Raw genomic sequence first — 19,020 nt, forward strand, 5'->3', positions numbered from 1 at the left:
ATATATATATATATATATATATATATAAACTGCATGTAAATTAATGGCTTTGAGTTTTGAATGAAAGCATCCAGCTGTTTTTTTCTCTGCTTTGCAACATGACAGACACTTTCTACAAATGTGCCAGCAAGGAAAAGAACTGTACACTTATACTGATTTTAACCTAACATTTTCAAAGCTATTTTAAATGTTTGATTAAACATTTAAGCTCTCAAATATGCTCTTGTATCACATAGTACACACATAATATGGAAATGTGACTACTTGGAAATACTCATTTGAGAAACTTATCACTCTGTGCATGCATATGCTGCTCTATATTCATTCAGCTGCTAGTACTTGGACTCCTGGTAACTCAAGAAATATATGGAAGCAGCTTATTTTGATAGTTACTTGTAAATGAATAAATGTAGTTAATAAATAGGAAAAAGTGTTATGACTACACAACTCCATTGCCATTAGAAAGAGTATAGTCAGAGTTTTCTATACTAGGGACTTCACTACAAAGCCAGCATTTTCCAACAGTTATTAACTTATTTATGTGCCAGCATTGTATTCCTTAACACAATATTTAGAGAGTCCCTGGCGCAAATTGCTCACAATTTAATCAAAGCAGACATAGAGGAAACAGGTGGGATGCAAAGCAAAATCCAAGTGGGAAAGACTAGGCTTATTTATTGACTCATTTAAATATTATGAGGTTTATTTTTGTTTGTTATTACTATTATTAGGTAATTTCTTAAGTGACTTATGGTAGAAATGTAAGCCTTTTGGAATGATAGCAAATGAAGAATGAGTGGATGATGAGCAAGCTGGAATAATACTAAAATTCTCGTATTATCTCGTGGGTATCTCTTTGCTGTAACTGAATAAATTGATATCAGTAAGTATTGTTGAGGTATAAAGCGAGAAATAAAATGTTCTCATCTGTATGGTCAGATTTTTTTTTCTGTTTAATGAAATGCACAGTGTTATGTACATAGGAATGAAGGACTGGAATGTGCCCCAAGCCCATGTTAGGGTTCATTTAAAGTCTGTTTAATGACGCGGGGACCAATAGAGAGAGAGAACCATCTGCTCTGTGCCAGATTTGTTACACAAAACTATATCCAGTCTTACCAAACAGCGCTTTGAACAGGAAATAAATTGGTGTATGCCATGAAGCCTTTGCAGGTTGTATATTTGAATATCTGTGGACCAGCATTACAGCGGGCCTTTACTTAAAGCCACAGAGTTAAAAAAAAAAATGAGGAAAACAAGTCCTTATTGAACATTACAAAATTATCTTCTTTTTCAGGGTGCTCCTAAACCAATTGCCATTGAGCCTTGTTCAGGAAACAAAGCAGCAGTCCTTACTGTATTTTTATGTCTGCCAAGAGGATCGTCAGGAGTCCCACCACCTGGTCAGTCAGGTAAGACGCACACAGGTAATCGCTGAGGCTTTGATCCTGAAAGCGGTCCCCATTGCCACATACACCCATTTAGAAACATAGGTTCTGCTGGGACAAACCACTTTTCAGTATCATGGCCAAGGACAATTTAATATACTACCTGATGAATTTTCTTTTCAATTTAATCTGACATCTCAGATAAAATTTATACTTCATAATAATGATTATTCTTCATTCCACACTGAGCATGGTAGCTTCTTTTCAAGTTGCTTTGGACAGCCCTGACACTAGACAATCCATGAGTTTTTGCTTTGTATTTTCGGCAGGGAATGTCAGCCCCTTTCAATTAAAACACTGTATTAGCATTTCACAGAATGCCAGCCAAATAAGTGCTAGAAGTGTATGAGTATGTATACCAACTTCATTAAGGAGATGTTCATTTGGAAATCATCCCAGTCCATTTTAAAACAGCATTTCCATTATCAGGGAGTGTTTCCCATAGTAGTCCATTTCATCTGATTTGTGCCAGTGTTGCACAAAAATATATCCAGTCTTACAAAAAAGAGGGTTTAAACAGGAAATAACTAGGTATATGCCATAATCCTCTGCATATTGTGCATATTGTATGTCTTATATTAAAAAATGGTCAGGAGAAGAGGTCATAGAATAATCTGGGGCCATTCAGGTGATGTAGATTACTGCAAGAGTCACTGCAAGGCAAAGGAAATGCAGTTTTAATATTTACTGGGATGATTTCCAAAATGAGCACCTCTGTAATGAAAAGTAAACTGATACAATATGTACCCGTATACTCCTGTCTACAAAAAAGCACAGTTTAAGGATAATGTGTACTCTCAAGAGCAAAAATCATATCCTCTTAACCTTCAAACATCTATTTATGAAATTAAAAAAATACTGAATAATGGTGCTGACTGCAGAATTAGTTGCCTGCTGTCATTTTGCTCCTTTTTTGTGTGGGGTACTGATGTATTTAAGTTAGATGATTTGTGAGAGGGGGAAGTTGTGGTTTTTTGGGAGGAGGAAGGTTAGGTATTGCAAGGAGGATGATTTGGAACATCATTTTGGGGAGTACCACACAACACAAGCAATACTTCTGAAACCAGAGGTTAAGTTGTTTCTAAGGGCTTTTAATTTTTGCCTTTAGTTTGTTCGTATTTCTGCGTTTTCTTATCTGTGAGGTTTGTCTACAGTAAAAAATGCAACGAATAAGTTAATTTTGAATCACTTTTCTTCTCTGTTTACCATTTTAAATCACATTCACTATGCTGCATTGTCATTGCTGTGGTCAAAAAGAGAACAAGATTTCCATAACAGGAGATAAATGCAAAAAAGTGGATGTGTGCCTTTCTCGACATTTGTCTTTACACATTTTGGAGCACATGGCTTTCATATTTTCACAGGTGAAAAATAGCATTGTCTCTTTCTGGCTTGCTGTATTTTATTATTTTGCCTTCTACTAGCTTCCCAGGCAGATATTTCAACCATATTCCTTTGTTTATTACTGGGATCCTTTGTCAGCCTTTTAATGTTTATAAATCTGTGAAATTTTTAAAACCCTTCAGCAGCTTTCACTTTATTCAGGGTCAAAAGCAAGCAAAAATGCTTCATGGTCGCAACTGTGCTGATTCATCCATTAGATTATATTGCTATAATCTTTTTTCTTAAGTGCACTGAATGTTGGTATTTGTGGCCTGCTATCACTGTACGTAGTCATGCATGGTCTAGGCAGAAGCTATTATGCAAGTTTCTTGGCATACCGGTAGCTCTGCTAATTCACTTCATTCCTGTCCTGCAGCCCTACCTGCTGTTTCATTCCAGGGCTTCCTGGGAGCAGACACTGCCAACTGTGCCAAGCTACTTGAAATTATATGGGAGCTTTGTGCTGCAGACATATGTTTGCTATGCAGCCTGTTTCCCTTATGACCTATGCTAGGTTAAAACAAAGATGTTTAGGTTGAGGGAAATAGTGTGTTCAGCAATTAAAGGATGCCATATAATCTTAGCCCACCACTTCACTTGCATATAGCTGCCCCAGGGCTCATTACAATCATTTTAGGGTAAAACTGGCATGGACGCAAATGCATTTTTTAAATGATAAAATATGTCAGTGATGTTGGTTCTCATTTCTCAGTGGAAGAACCTGGGTTTTATTACTTATGAGCTATACAATTTAGAAATGGAATAAATAAATTTTCATTAATCTGGGGTCCTGATTCTGCTTGCAAACGCTCAGGCAAAGCTCTCATTGAAGTCAGTGAAGTTGTATAGTTTACTCTGCTGTCTCTTGACAAAGCTTTTCCAGTAAAGGGTTGATTTTGAATGACTGAGTGCAAATACAATAAGGTTCCTATAGTGGAGATTATTCGTGTTATCACCGCCACTGCTAACGAGTAAACTATCAGAAAGATCACATAACAGCTTTAAGCTTAACACAAAGATTTTCAAATCTTTTTGGAGGCACAGTGACTCCCAGCTGAAAGTTAAGCCGACCCCATTTCTTGGTGGAAATGCTATGAACCTCATCAGAGCCACCTTTCACACAGCATTGTGCTAAATTATGCACTGTTTTTATGATGGTACAAATAATGGCTAGATTGTAACAACTGAACTCCTTTTTGATTATGAAGTTGGGCTGGGTTAATAGATTCAAAGGAAATGCATATAAAAAGTGGCTACACTGGAGACAGAGAATGTATTAATTAAGACTCATATTGGAAACGATGTCTTTTTTGGTGAAAGAAGACTTGCAAGTCCGTTAATCTTACTAGAAACTTTGTTAAAAGCCAAAGGAGTACTGATGATTACTACCAGTAGCCCTTAAATTTTCTTCAAGCTGTAAGGCTGGAACAAGATCCAAACAGCTTATTGGGAATTATTTTAAATAACTACCAATGTAAAAAGAAATGTAGCCTGGATGTCAGAAAAAATGAGACCCAAGTCACTGATGAGAGATCACGATGAGAAGTAGATTAAGGGTGATTTGTTGTGATAGAAATAATTGCTTGGTCCCAGATTTGCTATACAGATCACAGCCCACCTTTTCTTAACTCCCCTATTGTGTCTCCTCAGCTGTTTTGGAGTATTGCATTAATATTAATATTCAGAGGTTCAGAAAAATAGCTGCTCTTTGTAGAGTGCATATGTACAGTATTTCAGACAAATGGCTTGTTCCAGCACACTGGACAGATTATAATATATAAGGCACATATGTGTCTTCACATTTTATAATACATTGGAGGCTGGAGATACTGCTGTAGTGACCTTATACTTTTAAATAACTTAAACTCTCTATTATAGCAAAGATGATCTGTAGCAAAGAGCTGAGGGACTGCGCTTGGGGAAGATTAAGAAATGGACAGCAAAGTCAGAGCAGGAGACTGAAATGCCCTGGATCAAACACCCAATAACGGGGTAAAAAGCCACAAGAGTGAAGAGTAGAAGAGTGGAGCCAAGGAGAATGGCTGTAGTACAGGGAGCCAGGCTTGGGGATGAGTCAGAACTGGGGAAGGGGCAGGTGGGGGTGGAGGAGGTAGCAAGCACTGAGCTTTGGGAGAACAGAAAAAACAAGACAGCAGCCCACTGAGTCAGTCTCATTTAGAGCCTAGAAGAAAAGTTTCCCAAGTCTTTCCCTTGCTCTATGATGAGCAAATATGTGTGAATGTCACTGGCAACGTGTGTCTCGTTTTTCTCAAACACCGCTATACTTTTAGAGGGTAGCAATCTTCTTGCTGCTGGTTTCACCGTAAGGCAGAAAGCCATTTGTCAATTTAAAGGTTATAGATGTGCTGATTTTGTGGGTGTTATCATGCCACAGGATAACATTTCAGGGGGTAAGGGAGGAGATGTTGGGGAAAAGTCGGGGTGGGAGAGTTGTCGTTGTTGGGTTCTTTTTCATGAAACCAGGAAATTACACCCAAGAAACATCATGTTAGACCCCGACACCATGCGGCGCCCAACAACTAGGGAGACAATGATCCAATCGCTCATGGGTCCTGTTACTCATTAGCCAGAGCAAGCAGGGAGCAAACAGCAGCACACATTGCTCACAACAGCTTTATTCAGGATGGAGACAGCTTCAGGCCAGGTGCTTCACAGACACAGCCCATGAACCAGGGGACCTGCAGTGAACATGAGTTCTTTTCACATTTTATACACCTTGGTTCATACTCATTAACACTCACTCCACCTTCATCCCTCCTTTGTTCCACTCATTTCTCCTCCCATCTCAAGCTCCGCCTCTGTTTACTGTTTACTTCATTAGCATGGAATTGCCTATGAATTTCATTCATTTACATGCCTCTCTGCTAAGCGCGCATGTGTAAGGCCATGAACCTGGCTTCTCCCAGTCACTTGCCGGTTCTTTCTGGTTTCTTGCTGACTCCTTCATCTCCAAGGTCTGGCTTCTGCTTTACGTCCTGACAATAGCTGGTGGGCTGCATCTTGTTCTTCTTACACCATAGATCCTACACACTACCCCATTGTTAGGAAACTGCTTGCCTAAGCATTTGCAATGTTACTTTTAATATATCATTTTGCCTTGTGACCAGCAGCTTTTGCTGAGACACAGATGAAAGCCCTTTTCAGCTGCAAATCCAGTGCTCCCCAAGATCCAAATACTGTCACCCTAACACATAGCAAGATTGCAATCAAGCCCTGAAAAATTTGGAAGTGCTGGAATTTAGTTTGACTGTGCAGCTTATATTTGGTTCCTTTATGCAAACACATTATGATTTTTTTTTAATTGCAAGATTAAATGCTATTCTTTTCACAGGTTTCATTCCTCATTCAGCTCACACAATGAACCTAGTTTGGGGATGACTTGAGCAGAGTGCTGAAAAAGACTCTTGATTTTAGGACCTCTGCTGCATTTGCACATGTTGGACCACATGTACTGAATGAGGCAGGGGCTTGCAGAAAGAAAGAAGGTGGATTGCTGGGCCAAGCAGTTGAATGCTGTGCTAGGGAATTGGATTCTTTCTCTCTTTCTCTGCCTCTGTAATAGAGTTCCCTTGCGATGCTTGTCAAGTCACTTAAACCAAACTTTTCACTCACTGTCCATCCTATAAACCAAGACAGAGTTCCAGTGGAAAAATAGTATGTTGTCTTGTAGGTGAAGACTGTATCATAATGCCAAAGTGTAATATAACAATATATTCAATGTTAACATTAATGCATAAAAGACAAACATACCAGAACCATGTTGGGTAAAAGAGAATCTTTTCAGGATAGAATCAATCAAGAAATAAAGCTTGTTATTAATTACAAATCCCCAATAAAATATAATTTTAACTGTGGAAGTTCTGGAAACAACTGAGTTTTGGAATCCCACGTTTAGCGTTTTTAGTACTGTGGACAGCGCTTTTCAAAACAAGCAGATTTTTCCAGCATTGCTACCTGAAAGTGACTCTGATTATCCTTGAATCGAAAATGGAATTTCATATACCGGTAACTGTGGCCACATTGACTATGGCATTCAATCCTATTTAATCAACAAGCTACAGTAGGATCATAGAATCAATAAAATTACCGTGCCATCTGCCTTCCTCTTACTCACCATCATAATGAAAAATGAGTCATTAAGTGTTCTACAAGACAATTAGCTCTGGATGGGGGTTTCTGTAACAAGGAATTCTTGGTTTTATTTCTGTATTTTTACTGATAAGCAACACTTCTTTTCTACTGTAATCACACAACACATTAAAATATGATAACTGTGGGTCTTATAGCATATTAAACACTATCATAAGAAAATAAGTTTGGTTCTTTGAAGCAAAAATACAGATTAATATTTTATAATTATCAGGAAAATATATCCTGGCCGTGTCATGCGTGCACATGAATCCATATAACATTGTTCTTGCCTGAAAATTTACTAGTTTTAAAATATGTAAAGAAAATACTGTAAATGTATCACAATTACAGTATGGGATAAAGAAGACTTTCCTGTGTGAAGTATTAGTAAGTGCTGTTGATAGGCACTGCACAGAATAGAGGCTGTAATACATGGGTATCTTTGGGCTGCATCTATCACAGGCTGTCTCTCGAGGTGAAAGGTATTTATAACAGCAGAATAGATTGTAAGAGAACTGAAAAGCCCATGGCAAATGAATGCAAAAGAAAGCATGTTGCAATCAAAATGGAACAAGACAGTATGATATATAGACCAGCAAGTCATTAAGGGCTTGAGCATACACTGTGCAGGTGCCAAGTTTCTCATATAAGCATAAGGGAAAAGAGGGGAAGCAGCAGGAGCACAGCTGACTCTGATCCTGTGTTAGGGACAGGGCTGCTGTGTGACCACCCAGATACTCTGTAGTAGAAGTGAGACTGAAGTGGGGAGTACATAATTCATAGCCTCATTTATACACTGTCGCAAGGCCAGGGGGCCCTGAGCTGGCCACAGCTGATATTCTTGGAGTACTCCTGTAACATCAGGGTGAGGAGCCCCCTGAAAAGCAGCTAATGGAAAATTGCCAGCAGGTTGGGAAAGAAAGTTTATTTTGTGAGTAGTCATTTTACTGCATTGTTCTAATTATAGGTCAATCTTTTTCCCCTCAGAAGTAAGAGTAATAATCACATTTGACTTATATATAGGCTAAATCTATATTCCGAACAAGAAGGTACGGTTGCATGGCATGGCACCCCTGCACGCAGCAAGTTGGTGAGCTGCAGGGAAAGGCTTCAATGGCCATCCCGTGGTTCCTGGACATGAGCTGGGTTGAGCCCACAGTGCGCTTTGCATGGCCACTCAGGCCATGTGCAGACATTGTTTCTCCCGCGCGAGTCGCTGTTTTCTCAGGAGGAACCACAAGTGTACAAATGTTCAGGGTATTTCTCTCAGAGCCAAAATAGCTGCTCCAGGAGAAAAATAACCTATGAACAACCAGGGTTAAATCAATCCCAGGAGAGTTTATCCAGAGAAACTGAATGTACATCCATGTTCACTTCTGAGAGAAGCCACAGCAGAGACCCCCAGCCTCCAAGGGTGCTTTGCTTCCACCTCCCCCTTTTATCCCCCCCTCCCTTCTGGACACTTGCTGCACTCTGCTGCTTCAGCTGAGCAGGCAGAAGAACATGCTCCCTTCCCAATCCTCCCATTGTGCTGCAGGCAGACATAGATTGACCCTGAGCAGTCTGAGTCAGCCAATCAAGGCTGCCCTGTGCACTGCTGCCATCTGTCTCTGAGCAGACTGAAGGAGTCTTCAGAGCACACTGAGATGTCTGCACAGAGGGCCCCTGGCAGTGACGCATCAGCACTGCAAACTGTCTGTTTTTCAGGGGCTCTGCATTCAAATGTCTGTTCAAGCATCTCTCGGTAAGTTTTTTCTACCAGGAGAATAAACCTGGGAGAATCCTCCCTAGCAACTTGAACACATGTATGCAGCATAACACTTCATCAGTGATAGGCAGTTTGCCCTCTTTGGCTCCAGAGACATCTATGACTGAAAGTGAATCTTGTATATAGCAATCAATGGAAACATTACACTACAGTCAGACGTTCTTTCCATGTAACACAATAACTCAGTTCTCCTGCCTGCTCTATGAGTTTCATTTCATTTCTGTATAAAGACCAACAGAACTAAAGAAATTCAACCAAGGGACCTTCATTAAGTAGTCTTGACTTTTGTACTTGCAGTATTTTTGTAGATGCAACAAACATACCAATTCAAACTTTTTTTCAGAACAGTTTTTCCTTCAGTATTTGGAGTGCACTTAACCTTTTGGGTCTTTTCCTTGGTTACTTGATTCTCCTTTGGGATTTTGTAATGGCAATAGCAGTGCAAGGACTTTATCTGTAATTATCAACTTTTTTATTTTCGGATAAGGCTGTCTCTCCTAAAATTGAGCCTAAAAATGTGCAGCTGACATGTAAGCAGGGTTGACTTATAATGGGAACAATAGGGTATATTGGTAAATGCTGCTAAAGTTAATGTTGTTAGGCAGAAAACCACAGCAGGCAAGAGAAGACATGCCTCTGTGCAAGTGGTTACGTAACCAGGGCCAGTTTCAGGATGAAGCTGAGGTGTCTGAACAAGGCAGGGTTATTTACTGCATCCTTGCTGGTCGTCCTACTGGGCAGTAAGGTTCTTGTCAGGTTGAAACAAGTCAATCTATCGTAGATTCTTTTCACAAGGTGTTGGGCCATACCTGATCTGAGAGCTCATTTGGACTGAGTCCCCTCCCCTTGGGAATGTGAACATGTAACAGTGCTTAGGATCACACCTGACCTCACGTCTTTACAGCCAAGGTTATTCTACTACAGCACTCCACCTCTTTGGCTGCTTTGCTCTTAAGAATGTGAGGTACAGATATTAAGAGTGTGTGAGGCTTATGCCTGTTTTAGTGCAAAGCAATTGTGCCTGCTTACTAATTTTTCCTGTCCCAGGTATGGCCTCGTTCATATTTGCACAGGAATGCAATGTCTTGCAAGTTCAAGAATTAAATTCTTAATGCAATTTCAGGTTATTAGCAGACAGGAAAGCAGCTAAAGTATCCATTTTCCTATTATTCTTATGCACATGTATTTTTATGCATAAAAGACAGGGCAGTATGTACTTAAATACTGCCACACACAGCACTTTAAAGAACATGAATTAAAACTTGATACTGAAAGAAAAAAAACAGAAAGCTGCAATTAAGCAAAAAGTATTCAAGAGAGGATAATTGATTATATTAATATAGAGAAGATGTAGGGAGGAAGCTAGTTGCAAAGAGTGGGTGGAAGGAAAAGGAAGGAAGAAAAGTGGAAGATTTTTCTAAGTATTCAAGTAAGCCTGAAAGAAGGCAAAGTTTAGTGAGGGGAAAGTGATTAAACTGAGTTTGGAGGAGAAAAATAGGGAACAAGTGATCTGAGTAGAAGTATAAGTGGGAGGAAAGATAATATAGGCCCTTGATTATGAGAATAAGAACCTTAAATATGGTATAAGAGACAATTAGATAGGAAACCTGAGAGTGGCTTCAAGGAATGTAAGATTCAGAATAGAGGTCTACTTTCTCTCATTTCCCCTAGCCTAGATAGCTTACTGGACCTGGCAAAAAAAATATTGTAGCACCTGTAGCAAAGTGGACAAATCTGTCTGTTTTATGTCCCTGAGCTCTGTTTCCATTCATCACCATGGCATCTCAGTGCCACCTCTCCCTCCTTACAGGGTTTGAGGTTTTTTGTCATTTTGGAGATTGAGTGCTTGTTTGTTTTATTTGATTGTATACATTGTTGATGCGAGACTGTATTAAAGAAGAGAGTTTTATAAATGCGATATAACATAATCATATTTAGATAGAGTAAAAGGTAAGAGAAAATGAGGGAGACCTACAGTATGCTTTAAATAGGAGACGTAAGCAGAAACGAATGGTAAGAGCATACCACCATATAGCTCTTACATCCTTAAAAAAGAGAGAGTTCAAGTGTCAGCTATGATATAGTTGGTCTTGTGAAGCACTACATTCCCACAATGTTATCCATTTATTTTAAAGTCTCAGCACTGTACGTTACAAATAGCAAGCAGCCAAGTTTATCATTATGAAACCATGGGTACCATCTACAAAGCCATGAATTGTTTTAAGGTGCATGGGCAGATCAGGAAGCTTATCTGGGCTGTAATCCAACCAGCCTGTGCAGTGCCATATAATTCATCTTTCCTGGAAATAATGTCTCCAGACAATATCATCTGTGAATGATGCTGCGGTGATGTAAGCACTAAGAGGCTAACACTGCAATTCCGTGTCCTGTGTCCCAACTTGCAAAGACCAATACTCTTAGGACCAGAAATTCTACAGATTAAGACTGATTATTTTGAACATACACCATTTTTCCTGGAGATGGGGGTAGGGGAGGGATTACCTTTCCTTCCAGACTGTATGAAGATTGAACGTAATCCATCTCTCTGATCCATAGTTTGTTTAGGACAGCTCTTTTTCATGTGGTGTAATTTGGGTAATTCCAATGAAAAGCATTATATCTTAGTTGTCCACATGTGTAACAATGGCATGTCAGAAAAGGTAAAACATTTTAAAACGAGAGAAGGAAAAATCAAAATGATGTTGGTACAAGTTAAAGGGTAGGTATGAACATTAAAGTTATTATTAGAATTGATTAAGTGAGAACTTCAGTTTATGCCTAGGCTGACTAGTGTGCACTGTAAAGTAGTACAATCTGGTGCTTTTTCACTTAAATCGGCAGCTGCCTGACAAATCAACACCGTGTGTTTATGAGCGTGTGGCAATTCTGAGCTCATTTACTCTAGCATTGTCTTGTTAAAAGGGTTATTCCCTTTTATCTAACATAACCTATTTTTAGGTATAACTGTTTTCCTTCCCTGTTATTTCTGCCTAATTCCTTTCATTGGTTCTGCATCAAACAAAGGAGCAGACTCTGTTTATAGCATTGATACTATGAAAAGAAACGCAGTTGTAAATAACAGATGGTGCTGATGCTTACTTAAAAATATTTATGCCAATACCTAAAACCAAAGTAAGTAAATAGGACTCTTCCAATATCTCTAGGGAAAAAATTGCAACCTGCAGGGTAAAATCATTTATGGAAAGCACTTAGATTTGTAGCATATAAGCTTTCTAATTGATGAAGGACTAGCTGTATGTTAGTTTTGTTTGGTTTTATTGAGAAGAATTTTATGTAGTTCCATTGTAAATGAGTCTTTAAATTGTTCTAGTCACGTGAACTTGATTTTGTTACATTTCTGAAGAATTTATCTAGGAAGAAGATGAGCATTTGAATGTGAAGACCATTTCAAACCTAACAAGGACTTGATTGAATGAGGGGTATATTAAATAAAAACAGGTGGAGGACTTGAAGTTTCTACGCCAGGTTATTCTTAGTACTAAACCAAACTCTTGCCAAACAAACCACGTTTTTCCCATGTACCCAACCTTGCATAGTCATTTAGACCTCAGCACTTGGGTTCATGCCCGGTTGTCATATTTAGCCAAACTTAAGTGTGAGTGTATTTCCCAAATTGGTGCCTGTGCAAAGTGGATATAAAAGACTAACGCACAGGGGTGGTAGCACGTTAGGTGAAAATAACTGCATAGTCTATGAGGTAGTAACAAATTGTGCCCTAGTATTTTTGGATTACATGTACAAGATCATCTTTGCCATTTTTCTTTTGGTTCTGCCATATCCTGCACTCAGGATGTGTGAGTGCAGAGGGGAATACAGGCAGGCCTCGGACTTACGACTCAATTGGCTCCTGAAAACCGCGTCTTGGGTTGAAACATTGCAACTTGGAACCAATTTTCTCATAAGAAACAATGTTATAAATGGGGGATTGGTTCCTGAAGCAAGGCCCAATACCCTATTTTCACTAAAAATACCCCAAAATTTTATACTCGATCAATTAGAGATGGGTAATACAGCTACATTAATGCATTTATATTGTAAATAGCAATTGTATTGATTTGGAAGGACTTCTTTGAAGTGACTTTGCTGGACTTTTCGAAGGGGTCTTGGCTGGAGTCTTCTCCGGAGTCTCAGCTGCAGGTGTTTCTGGAGTCTTGTCTGCTTTCTTAAAGAAAGCGCCCAAGGAAATTTGGACAGATGTTCTCCAGGGAGATGGGCCGCGCAGCGAACTTGTTCGCTGGCATGGTGTCATGTCAGATCAAGCATTGTGAAGTTGAAACTGACGCCATAAAGCTGAAACAAAGTGTCAATTTATAAACGTTGTAAGTGTGAAACGTAACTTGAGGACTTCCTGTAGACTGGTTGATGTGGTGTTATGTGCCTGAATCTTGCAGGCAGCCTGGAAATGACAGTTCTGAGAGATGTAAAAGGTCCGGTCACTCTCAGTCACTTCCATGTGGACCCTGCAGTTCTGTGGCTACAGAATTTGCAATTTTGCTGTAGTCTGATGCTCAACATTTTGTTCCCTGCCTCTCTTCTCTCCCAGGATTGACCTATGGCTGTATTTTACCCCGCATTCTCCATCCAAGGAGAATTTGGTTGTATTAGAGTACGTGCGTCCTGTGCTTTTCCATGAGGCTAGTCATCAGGACAGTTGCAGTCACCCTACAGTCATCTTACACTGTTACAATCTTTAGAATGTTACAATCATCTTAAAGCAACATTCATCTTTACAAAAGAAACTGATTAAGTACTTGAAGCAAAATATTATACTGTAGTCACGAAAATCCTCTGATTAATAATTTGGTGGAAGTGCTAATAGCAAAAACAGCTGATGAATTAATATCCTGGGCATAGAATTCAGGAATACCTACTTGGAAGAATTTAGGCAAGTTGGTGCCTTTTTAATACAATTGGATGTAACTATGAATACGTCTCCTACTAAACTGCTAGTTGTCCAGTATGAATGAGAAGGATCCTTACCTGAGGACTCTTTTAGGTGTTCACTACCAAGATGTGTACATGGAAAAACAAGTCTTTGAGCTTTCACCTATCCTTTCTTGTAGCTAGCTTAGATTGGCGTTTCTGTATGGTAATTATCCTGATGGTATTCCGATTATTAAAGCAAAGAGGGTTCTGTAGGATCACAGTGTGGACCCAGTACGGAAAAAAGTCAAGAGCTACTTTCCTACAGTAATACCATGATATTTTCTTCTCCTCTAGCATCTCCCCCTCCTTATCATAATAATCCCCTATACACAAACTGGTAACTCACGGAAGTTTGTTTTGCTTTTTGGGGGACTGTGAGGGCATGAAGCTGCTCCCTACTGCCTGCAGTCTTTTGGGAGGCTGACCCTTTTTCTATGGCCACCTATAGAAAGGAGAGGGTTGTGGCTTTCGTCCCATGTGGGAAGCCCCCGGAGACCTGCAGGCCTGGAGCTGCCTCTGTGCTGGAGCCAGAGTAAAAGGAGCTGGCTATGCTGCTCTTTCCCATTCCCTAGCATTGGAAAAGAAACCTATTAACTATTTATTTAAATACTGAGAGGCCAGTTTTTTACTGTATTTTATAATCAGAGCCGTGCCCATCAAGCTTGACTGCCTTGTAAATTGTGCTGGATACATAGACGTACATAGATTTACCTGAGATGCACAAAAAAGTAGGTATATCAATGTAGTTTTCTCAGCATAGAACAGTCAGATCCTTGCTCAGTCTGCAGCAAGGGAGGCCCCAGGCTTACCAGGGTTAGAAAGCAGGAGAGGAAGAATGACATTGATACAAAGTGCAAGAAAATTAATTCGTGAATGAGAAGCAGAAAATGTTCTGGAAAGTCTGGTCTTCAAATTAGCCTGGTCCCCCAGGCAGGCCCTTAAGCATCCTACAGGGCTAAGCTTTCTCTGTTTTAATACATTCTTAGTTTGCTTTTTTTCTTCTTTTGACAGGGAATATTTTAGATGCCATCAAAAGAAAAGAGAAAAGTTTTAAAGAAAAATAAACACACAAAATTCCTTCTCTAGGACTTGAGTGAAAAATTAGGTCTACTCCATTTATGTGCCATGTGTATTACATAAAAGTCCCGATTCCTTCCATTTCTTCGGTGCAACTTGTGCCTCGCAAATTAAAATATAGATGATCAGATATTCTTCATAGTTCTACTTTATGCTGCTGGGATTTTTTTCATGCATTAGCACTGTCAGGTTGTTGTCTATGGGTAATATTGATATGAAGATCCGGGGAAGTTTTCCTGTTCCTTTACCCAATATTGTGTGGCCATGCAGAACATATAAAATCTTACATCTTATGAAAAAGATGTGAAGACTGAAGCCCAGAAGGTCTGACTGTTTCCAGGGTGCACAACCACATACTGTGTCTAATGTGTAACAAAGATGCAGGAACAAAGCCTGAGTTTCTGTATACTTCTCATGTGAGAGGAGAATTGTGCCATAACTATTGTCTTATGATCTTGCTTGCTTATATTCCATCCAGATACTGTGACGCATCTGGATCATTTTAATTCTGGGTTGCTAAACTATGAGTATCCAAAACAGATGTCTAGTTGAGTTTCTAAATTAGGTCAAGTGAATATATTCCTGTGCAAGTCATGCACTGGATGATAAGTGCCCTTTGTGTTTGGAATTGGTGGCCTGTTTTTATATTCAGTCAACATAGAGTAGGTGGAGCAGATGGCTTACTGTTAAATTAGCAGCATAAACCTTTCAAGGGTAAAGTAATCTGTGATTTAAATCTTTCAACAGGGGTCCCATCACCTAACTTTCTTACTTCTGTCTTTTGAATTCCTTGAAAAGGAGCACCTGTTTTATCAACGGAGGAAAAACCTTCATGAACCCACCAATGGAAGGATGTACATTATGAACTGCCCTGTTTCTTAGTCTTACCATCATAGGTCTCATACATCATTGGAGCCATGCAATTGACCATAATCTAGCTTTCCACAGTTGTTTTATCATACTCTTGGGCTAGGAGGCTTCTGCTACATATTTTGGGATAAAGCTGTCCAAAGTTATACAGACATTATTCAGTGTCATTTGATGGCATCCATCTGTTTATTTATGAAACCATTAAAAACTTACTGAGTTACTAGGCTATGGAGAAAATAAATTGAGTTATCTATAGCTAAATTCTATCCCTGCATCTGCTGTCCTCTCAGCCTGTGTAGGCTACTCTGAAATTACACTGACTTGCAGTCCTACACTTCAGGAATACATTTGCTTCACAGCCTTTTTCCACCATTTCAGCTGACTTTATAATGTGTGAGCAATTTGTGGTTCAAGAAAATGTTGACAGAAGGATGTCAGGTCTTTCTGTTGTTAGTAGTTTAAAAGCATGGTAGGGATGGTTCTGTTTAAAAGTGGCACTTAAAAGTCTGCCGCTGTTCAATTTCTAGAATAATTTTTTCTAGCCCCTTTCAACTAGTAGTCTGTAAGCACTATAAGGAGCTATGATGTATACCTATGGAAGCAGATAAATTAATATGATCTTCATTATTATCATCAAATAAAACACTTTTAAAAAGGAGAAAGGAAAAAGAAAATTCCTCCTTGTGTGCTAAATTTTAAAAAATGCAATGGAAAGAACAAAATATATGTAGTTGATCATTTTGAAAGTTGTTTGCCAAGGTTTAAACATCTAAACGCAAATGTAGGCATCTGATAAAGTAACCTTAGTAAGAAAGAGGATGACTATTCACAACTTTTGACTCGGAAGGGGGTGGGAGTTCCTATCAAGTTTGTGCAAAATAAGTCACTTTTATTTGTGGTCACACAAATTTGAAAATGTTGGTCCATGTATTTTATGTTCACAGATTGAATCTTAACACTGATGACTTTTGTCTCCAGTCTGATCTAGTGTGAGAAATTTAAAGTCCTGTTTCTGGTTTGGTTGAAGGTTTCTTTCTTTAAATAGTTAATTGATAGAAAATGAATGTATGCTTTCTAGTTGATATTTTGTTTCCAAGCCTTTACCAAAAGACATCCTTAATTGTGGATGTCTTTCAGTCTACCATTTTCTGGATGCTTAGGGACCTGTGTTGAAAAGGGGCAAATTGAGTTGGAGGGAGTTTCCTAATGGAGTTTCTCCAGTGGCTGTGGGACCAATTTTATTTTAATTATTCATCTTGGAATAAATAGTAGCAGCATACTAATGAAATGTGCTGATGGCACAAGGTTGGGAGGTATTGTCATAGAGAAGAATATCATACCACTATAGAGGATGAATGGGGCTATAGTAATAGAAATGGGGAAAAGGTTAATAGTACAAGGTCAGTGACAGAAGAGCAGAAAGACTGTGATGTATTTGTTAGTCATTAAATGAGTATGATCCTCCAGTGTAATGTGGCTGTGAAAAAAGCAAATGCCTTTGGTACATGACGCTACTGAGATATCACTGAAGATACTGCATATAATTCTCAGGAAAGATTCAAAATGAAACAAAAAGGCTCTGAGAACGATAAGTAGAATGGAGAGCCATCTTAGAAGATGAGAGCTTGTCTTGTTAAGCCTAGGAAAACAAAGCCTGAGAGAGATTAGGATGAATCTCTATAACTATGTTACGTGTGAAGTGGAAGAGCAATTTAAGCTAAAGGGCAAATAGTAGCATAAGAACAAATGGGTATAAACTACTTATGACTATATTTAAGCTGGAAATTAGAAGGTTTCTAGCCTTCTGGAATAGCTTTCCCTGGGAATCAAACACCCTGACTAGCTTTACAATAGAATTTGATAGATTCGTGTAAAAAATTATGATGTGCTCACATGAGATAACTGGAGACTAGACTTAGTGATGCAGGAGATCCATGCCAGCCCTATATTCTTTTGTTGTCTCTCCAAAAAATTCAGTTGCTTTAAAGCCAAGCCTTGAGAAATTGTCTCAACTTACATGATGCAAAACATAACTTTGCAGTAAGAGGTTTGATTGTGTTTAACTTACATCAGCTGGTAGTAAATAAGCTCATCAGGAACCATCATTACCTGGAACCAGTTAATGCAGTGTTAAATCTATCCTTATGTACACTGACTGAGGGATATAAGAAGGGCGGTCCTAACTGTGCACTAACCTGGGTCCTTGGAGACCAAAGCTACTTGAAGTCTGTCTGCATTTCAGAAGAGTTTTTAGACTCTCTTTCTCTCTGCCGTAGAGAATAGCACTTCCCTATCTCACTGCACTATTTTAAAGGAAATATATGAAAATGTGTGGGGTGCTCAGAGATGGAAAGGGTCCCAAGGAAGTACTGCAGATAGAGAGAAAGTATGTTTAATATTATGTTAGGTGATAATACAAAAGTAGGGCTGGAAGGGACCTCACAATTTCATAGATTTCATAGACATTAGGGCTGGAAGGGACCTCGGAAGATCATCAAGTCCAGCCCCCCGCCCAAAGGGCAGGAAGTCAGCTGGGGTCATAGGATCCCAGCAAAATAAGCATCCAATTTGCTCTTGAAGGTGTTCAATGTAGGTGCTTGAACCACCTCCAATGGCAGGCTGTTCCAGACCTTGGGGGCTTGGACAGTAAAGAAATTCTTCCTTATGTCCAGCCTGAAATGGTTTTGTAGTAGTTTATGACCATTTGACCTCGTCATCCCTTGGGGCACTCTGGTGTTTTCCTGACCTCTAATCATGTGCATGGCTCTTCTCTGGACTCTCAAGCTTCTCCTCATCTTTTTTGAATTGTGGAGCCCAAAACCGGATGCAGTACTCCAGCTGCAGCCTCACCAAGGGGAGAATGACGTCTCGGGATTTGCCTGAGAAGCATCTATGGATGCAAGCCAGCGTGCTGGTCGCTTTAGTTGCCACAGCATTGCATTGCAGGCCTATGTTCATCTTGTGGTCAGTGATGACCTCCCAAGTCTCTTTCTTCCATAGTGCTAGCCAGTGTAGCACTGCTGAGCCTATAAGGATGCTGCAGGTTTTTCTTCACAAGGTGGAGAACCTTGCATATTTCGGTGTTAAACGCCATCAGGTTCTCATCTGCCCATTTGCTGAGCCTGCCCAGGTCAGCCTATCTTCTGGGTGGATGCTTTGCCCCAAAGTTTGGTGTCATCAGCGAACTTGGCCAGTCTGCTTCTAACTCCAATGTCCACATCATTAATGAAGATGTTGAACAATATGGATCTAAGAACAGAGCCTTGGGGGACCCCACTGGTTACAGGATAACATGATGACACAAGGTCAATTATAGAGAGAAAACCCCTGACTCAAGCATCCCAGCCAAGTGTCTGTCCAACATGCTCTTGAAAA

The 19,020-nt window shown here is 39.5% G+C and overlaps 1 protein-coding gene across 2 annotated transcripts in view; it reads left to right on the top strand.

Annotated features, from left to right (window-relative positions):
• ATRNL1 (attractin like 1) overlaps nt 1-19,020 on the top strand; it is a 1,264,546-nt gene that overhangs the window by 1,146,530 nt on the left and 98,996 nt on the right. For both annotated transcript variants that reach the window (XM_019502884.1, XM_019502883.1), the window contains one exon: nt 1,298-1,412. In XM_019502884.1, coding sequence (XP_019358429.1) covers nt 1,298-1,412 — 115 coding nt within the window. The remainder of the gene's footprint in view (nt 1-1,297; nt 1,413-19,020) is intronic.

This window comes from Gavialis gangeticus, unplaced genomic scaffold, assembly GCF_001723915.1.
Source record: "Gavialis gangeticus isolate Ggan-Ray unplaced genomic scaffold, GavGan_comp1, whole genome shotgun sequence".
Taxonomy (NCBI): Eukaryota; Metazoa; Chordata; order Crocodylia; family Gavialidae; genus Gavialis; species Gavialis gangeticus.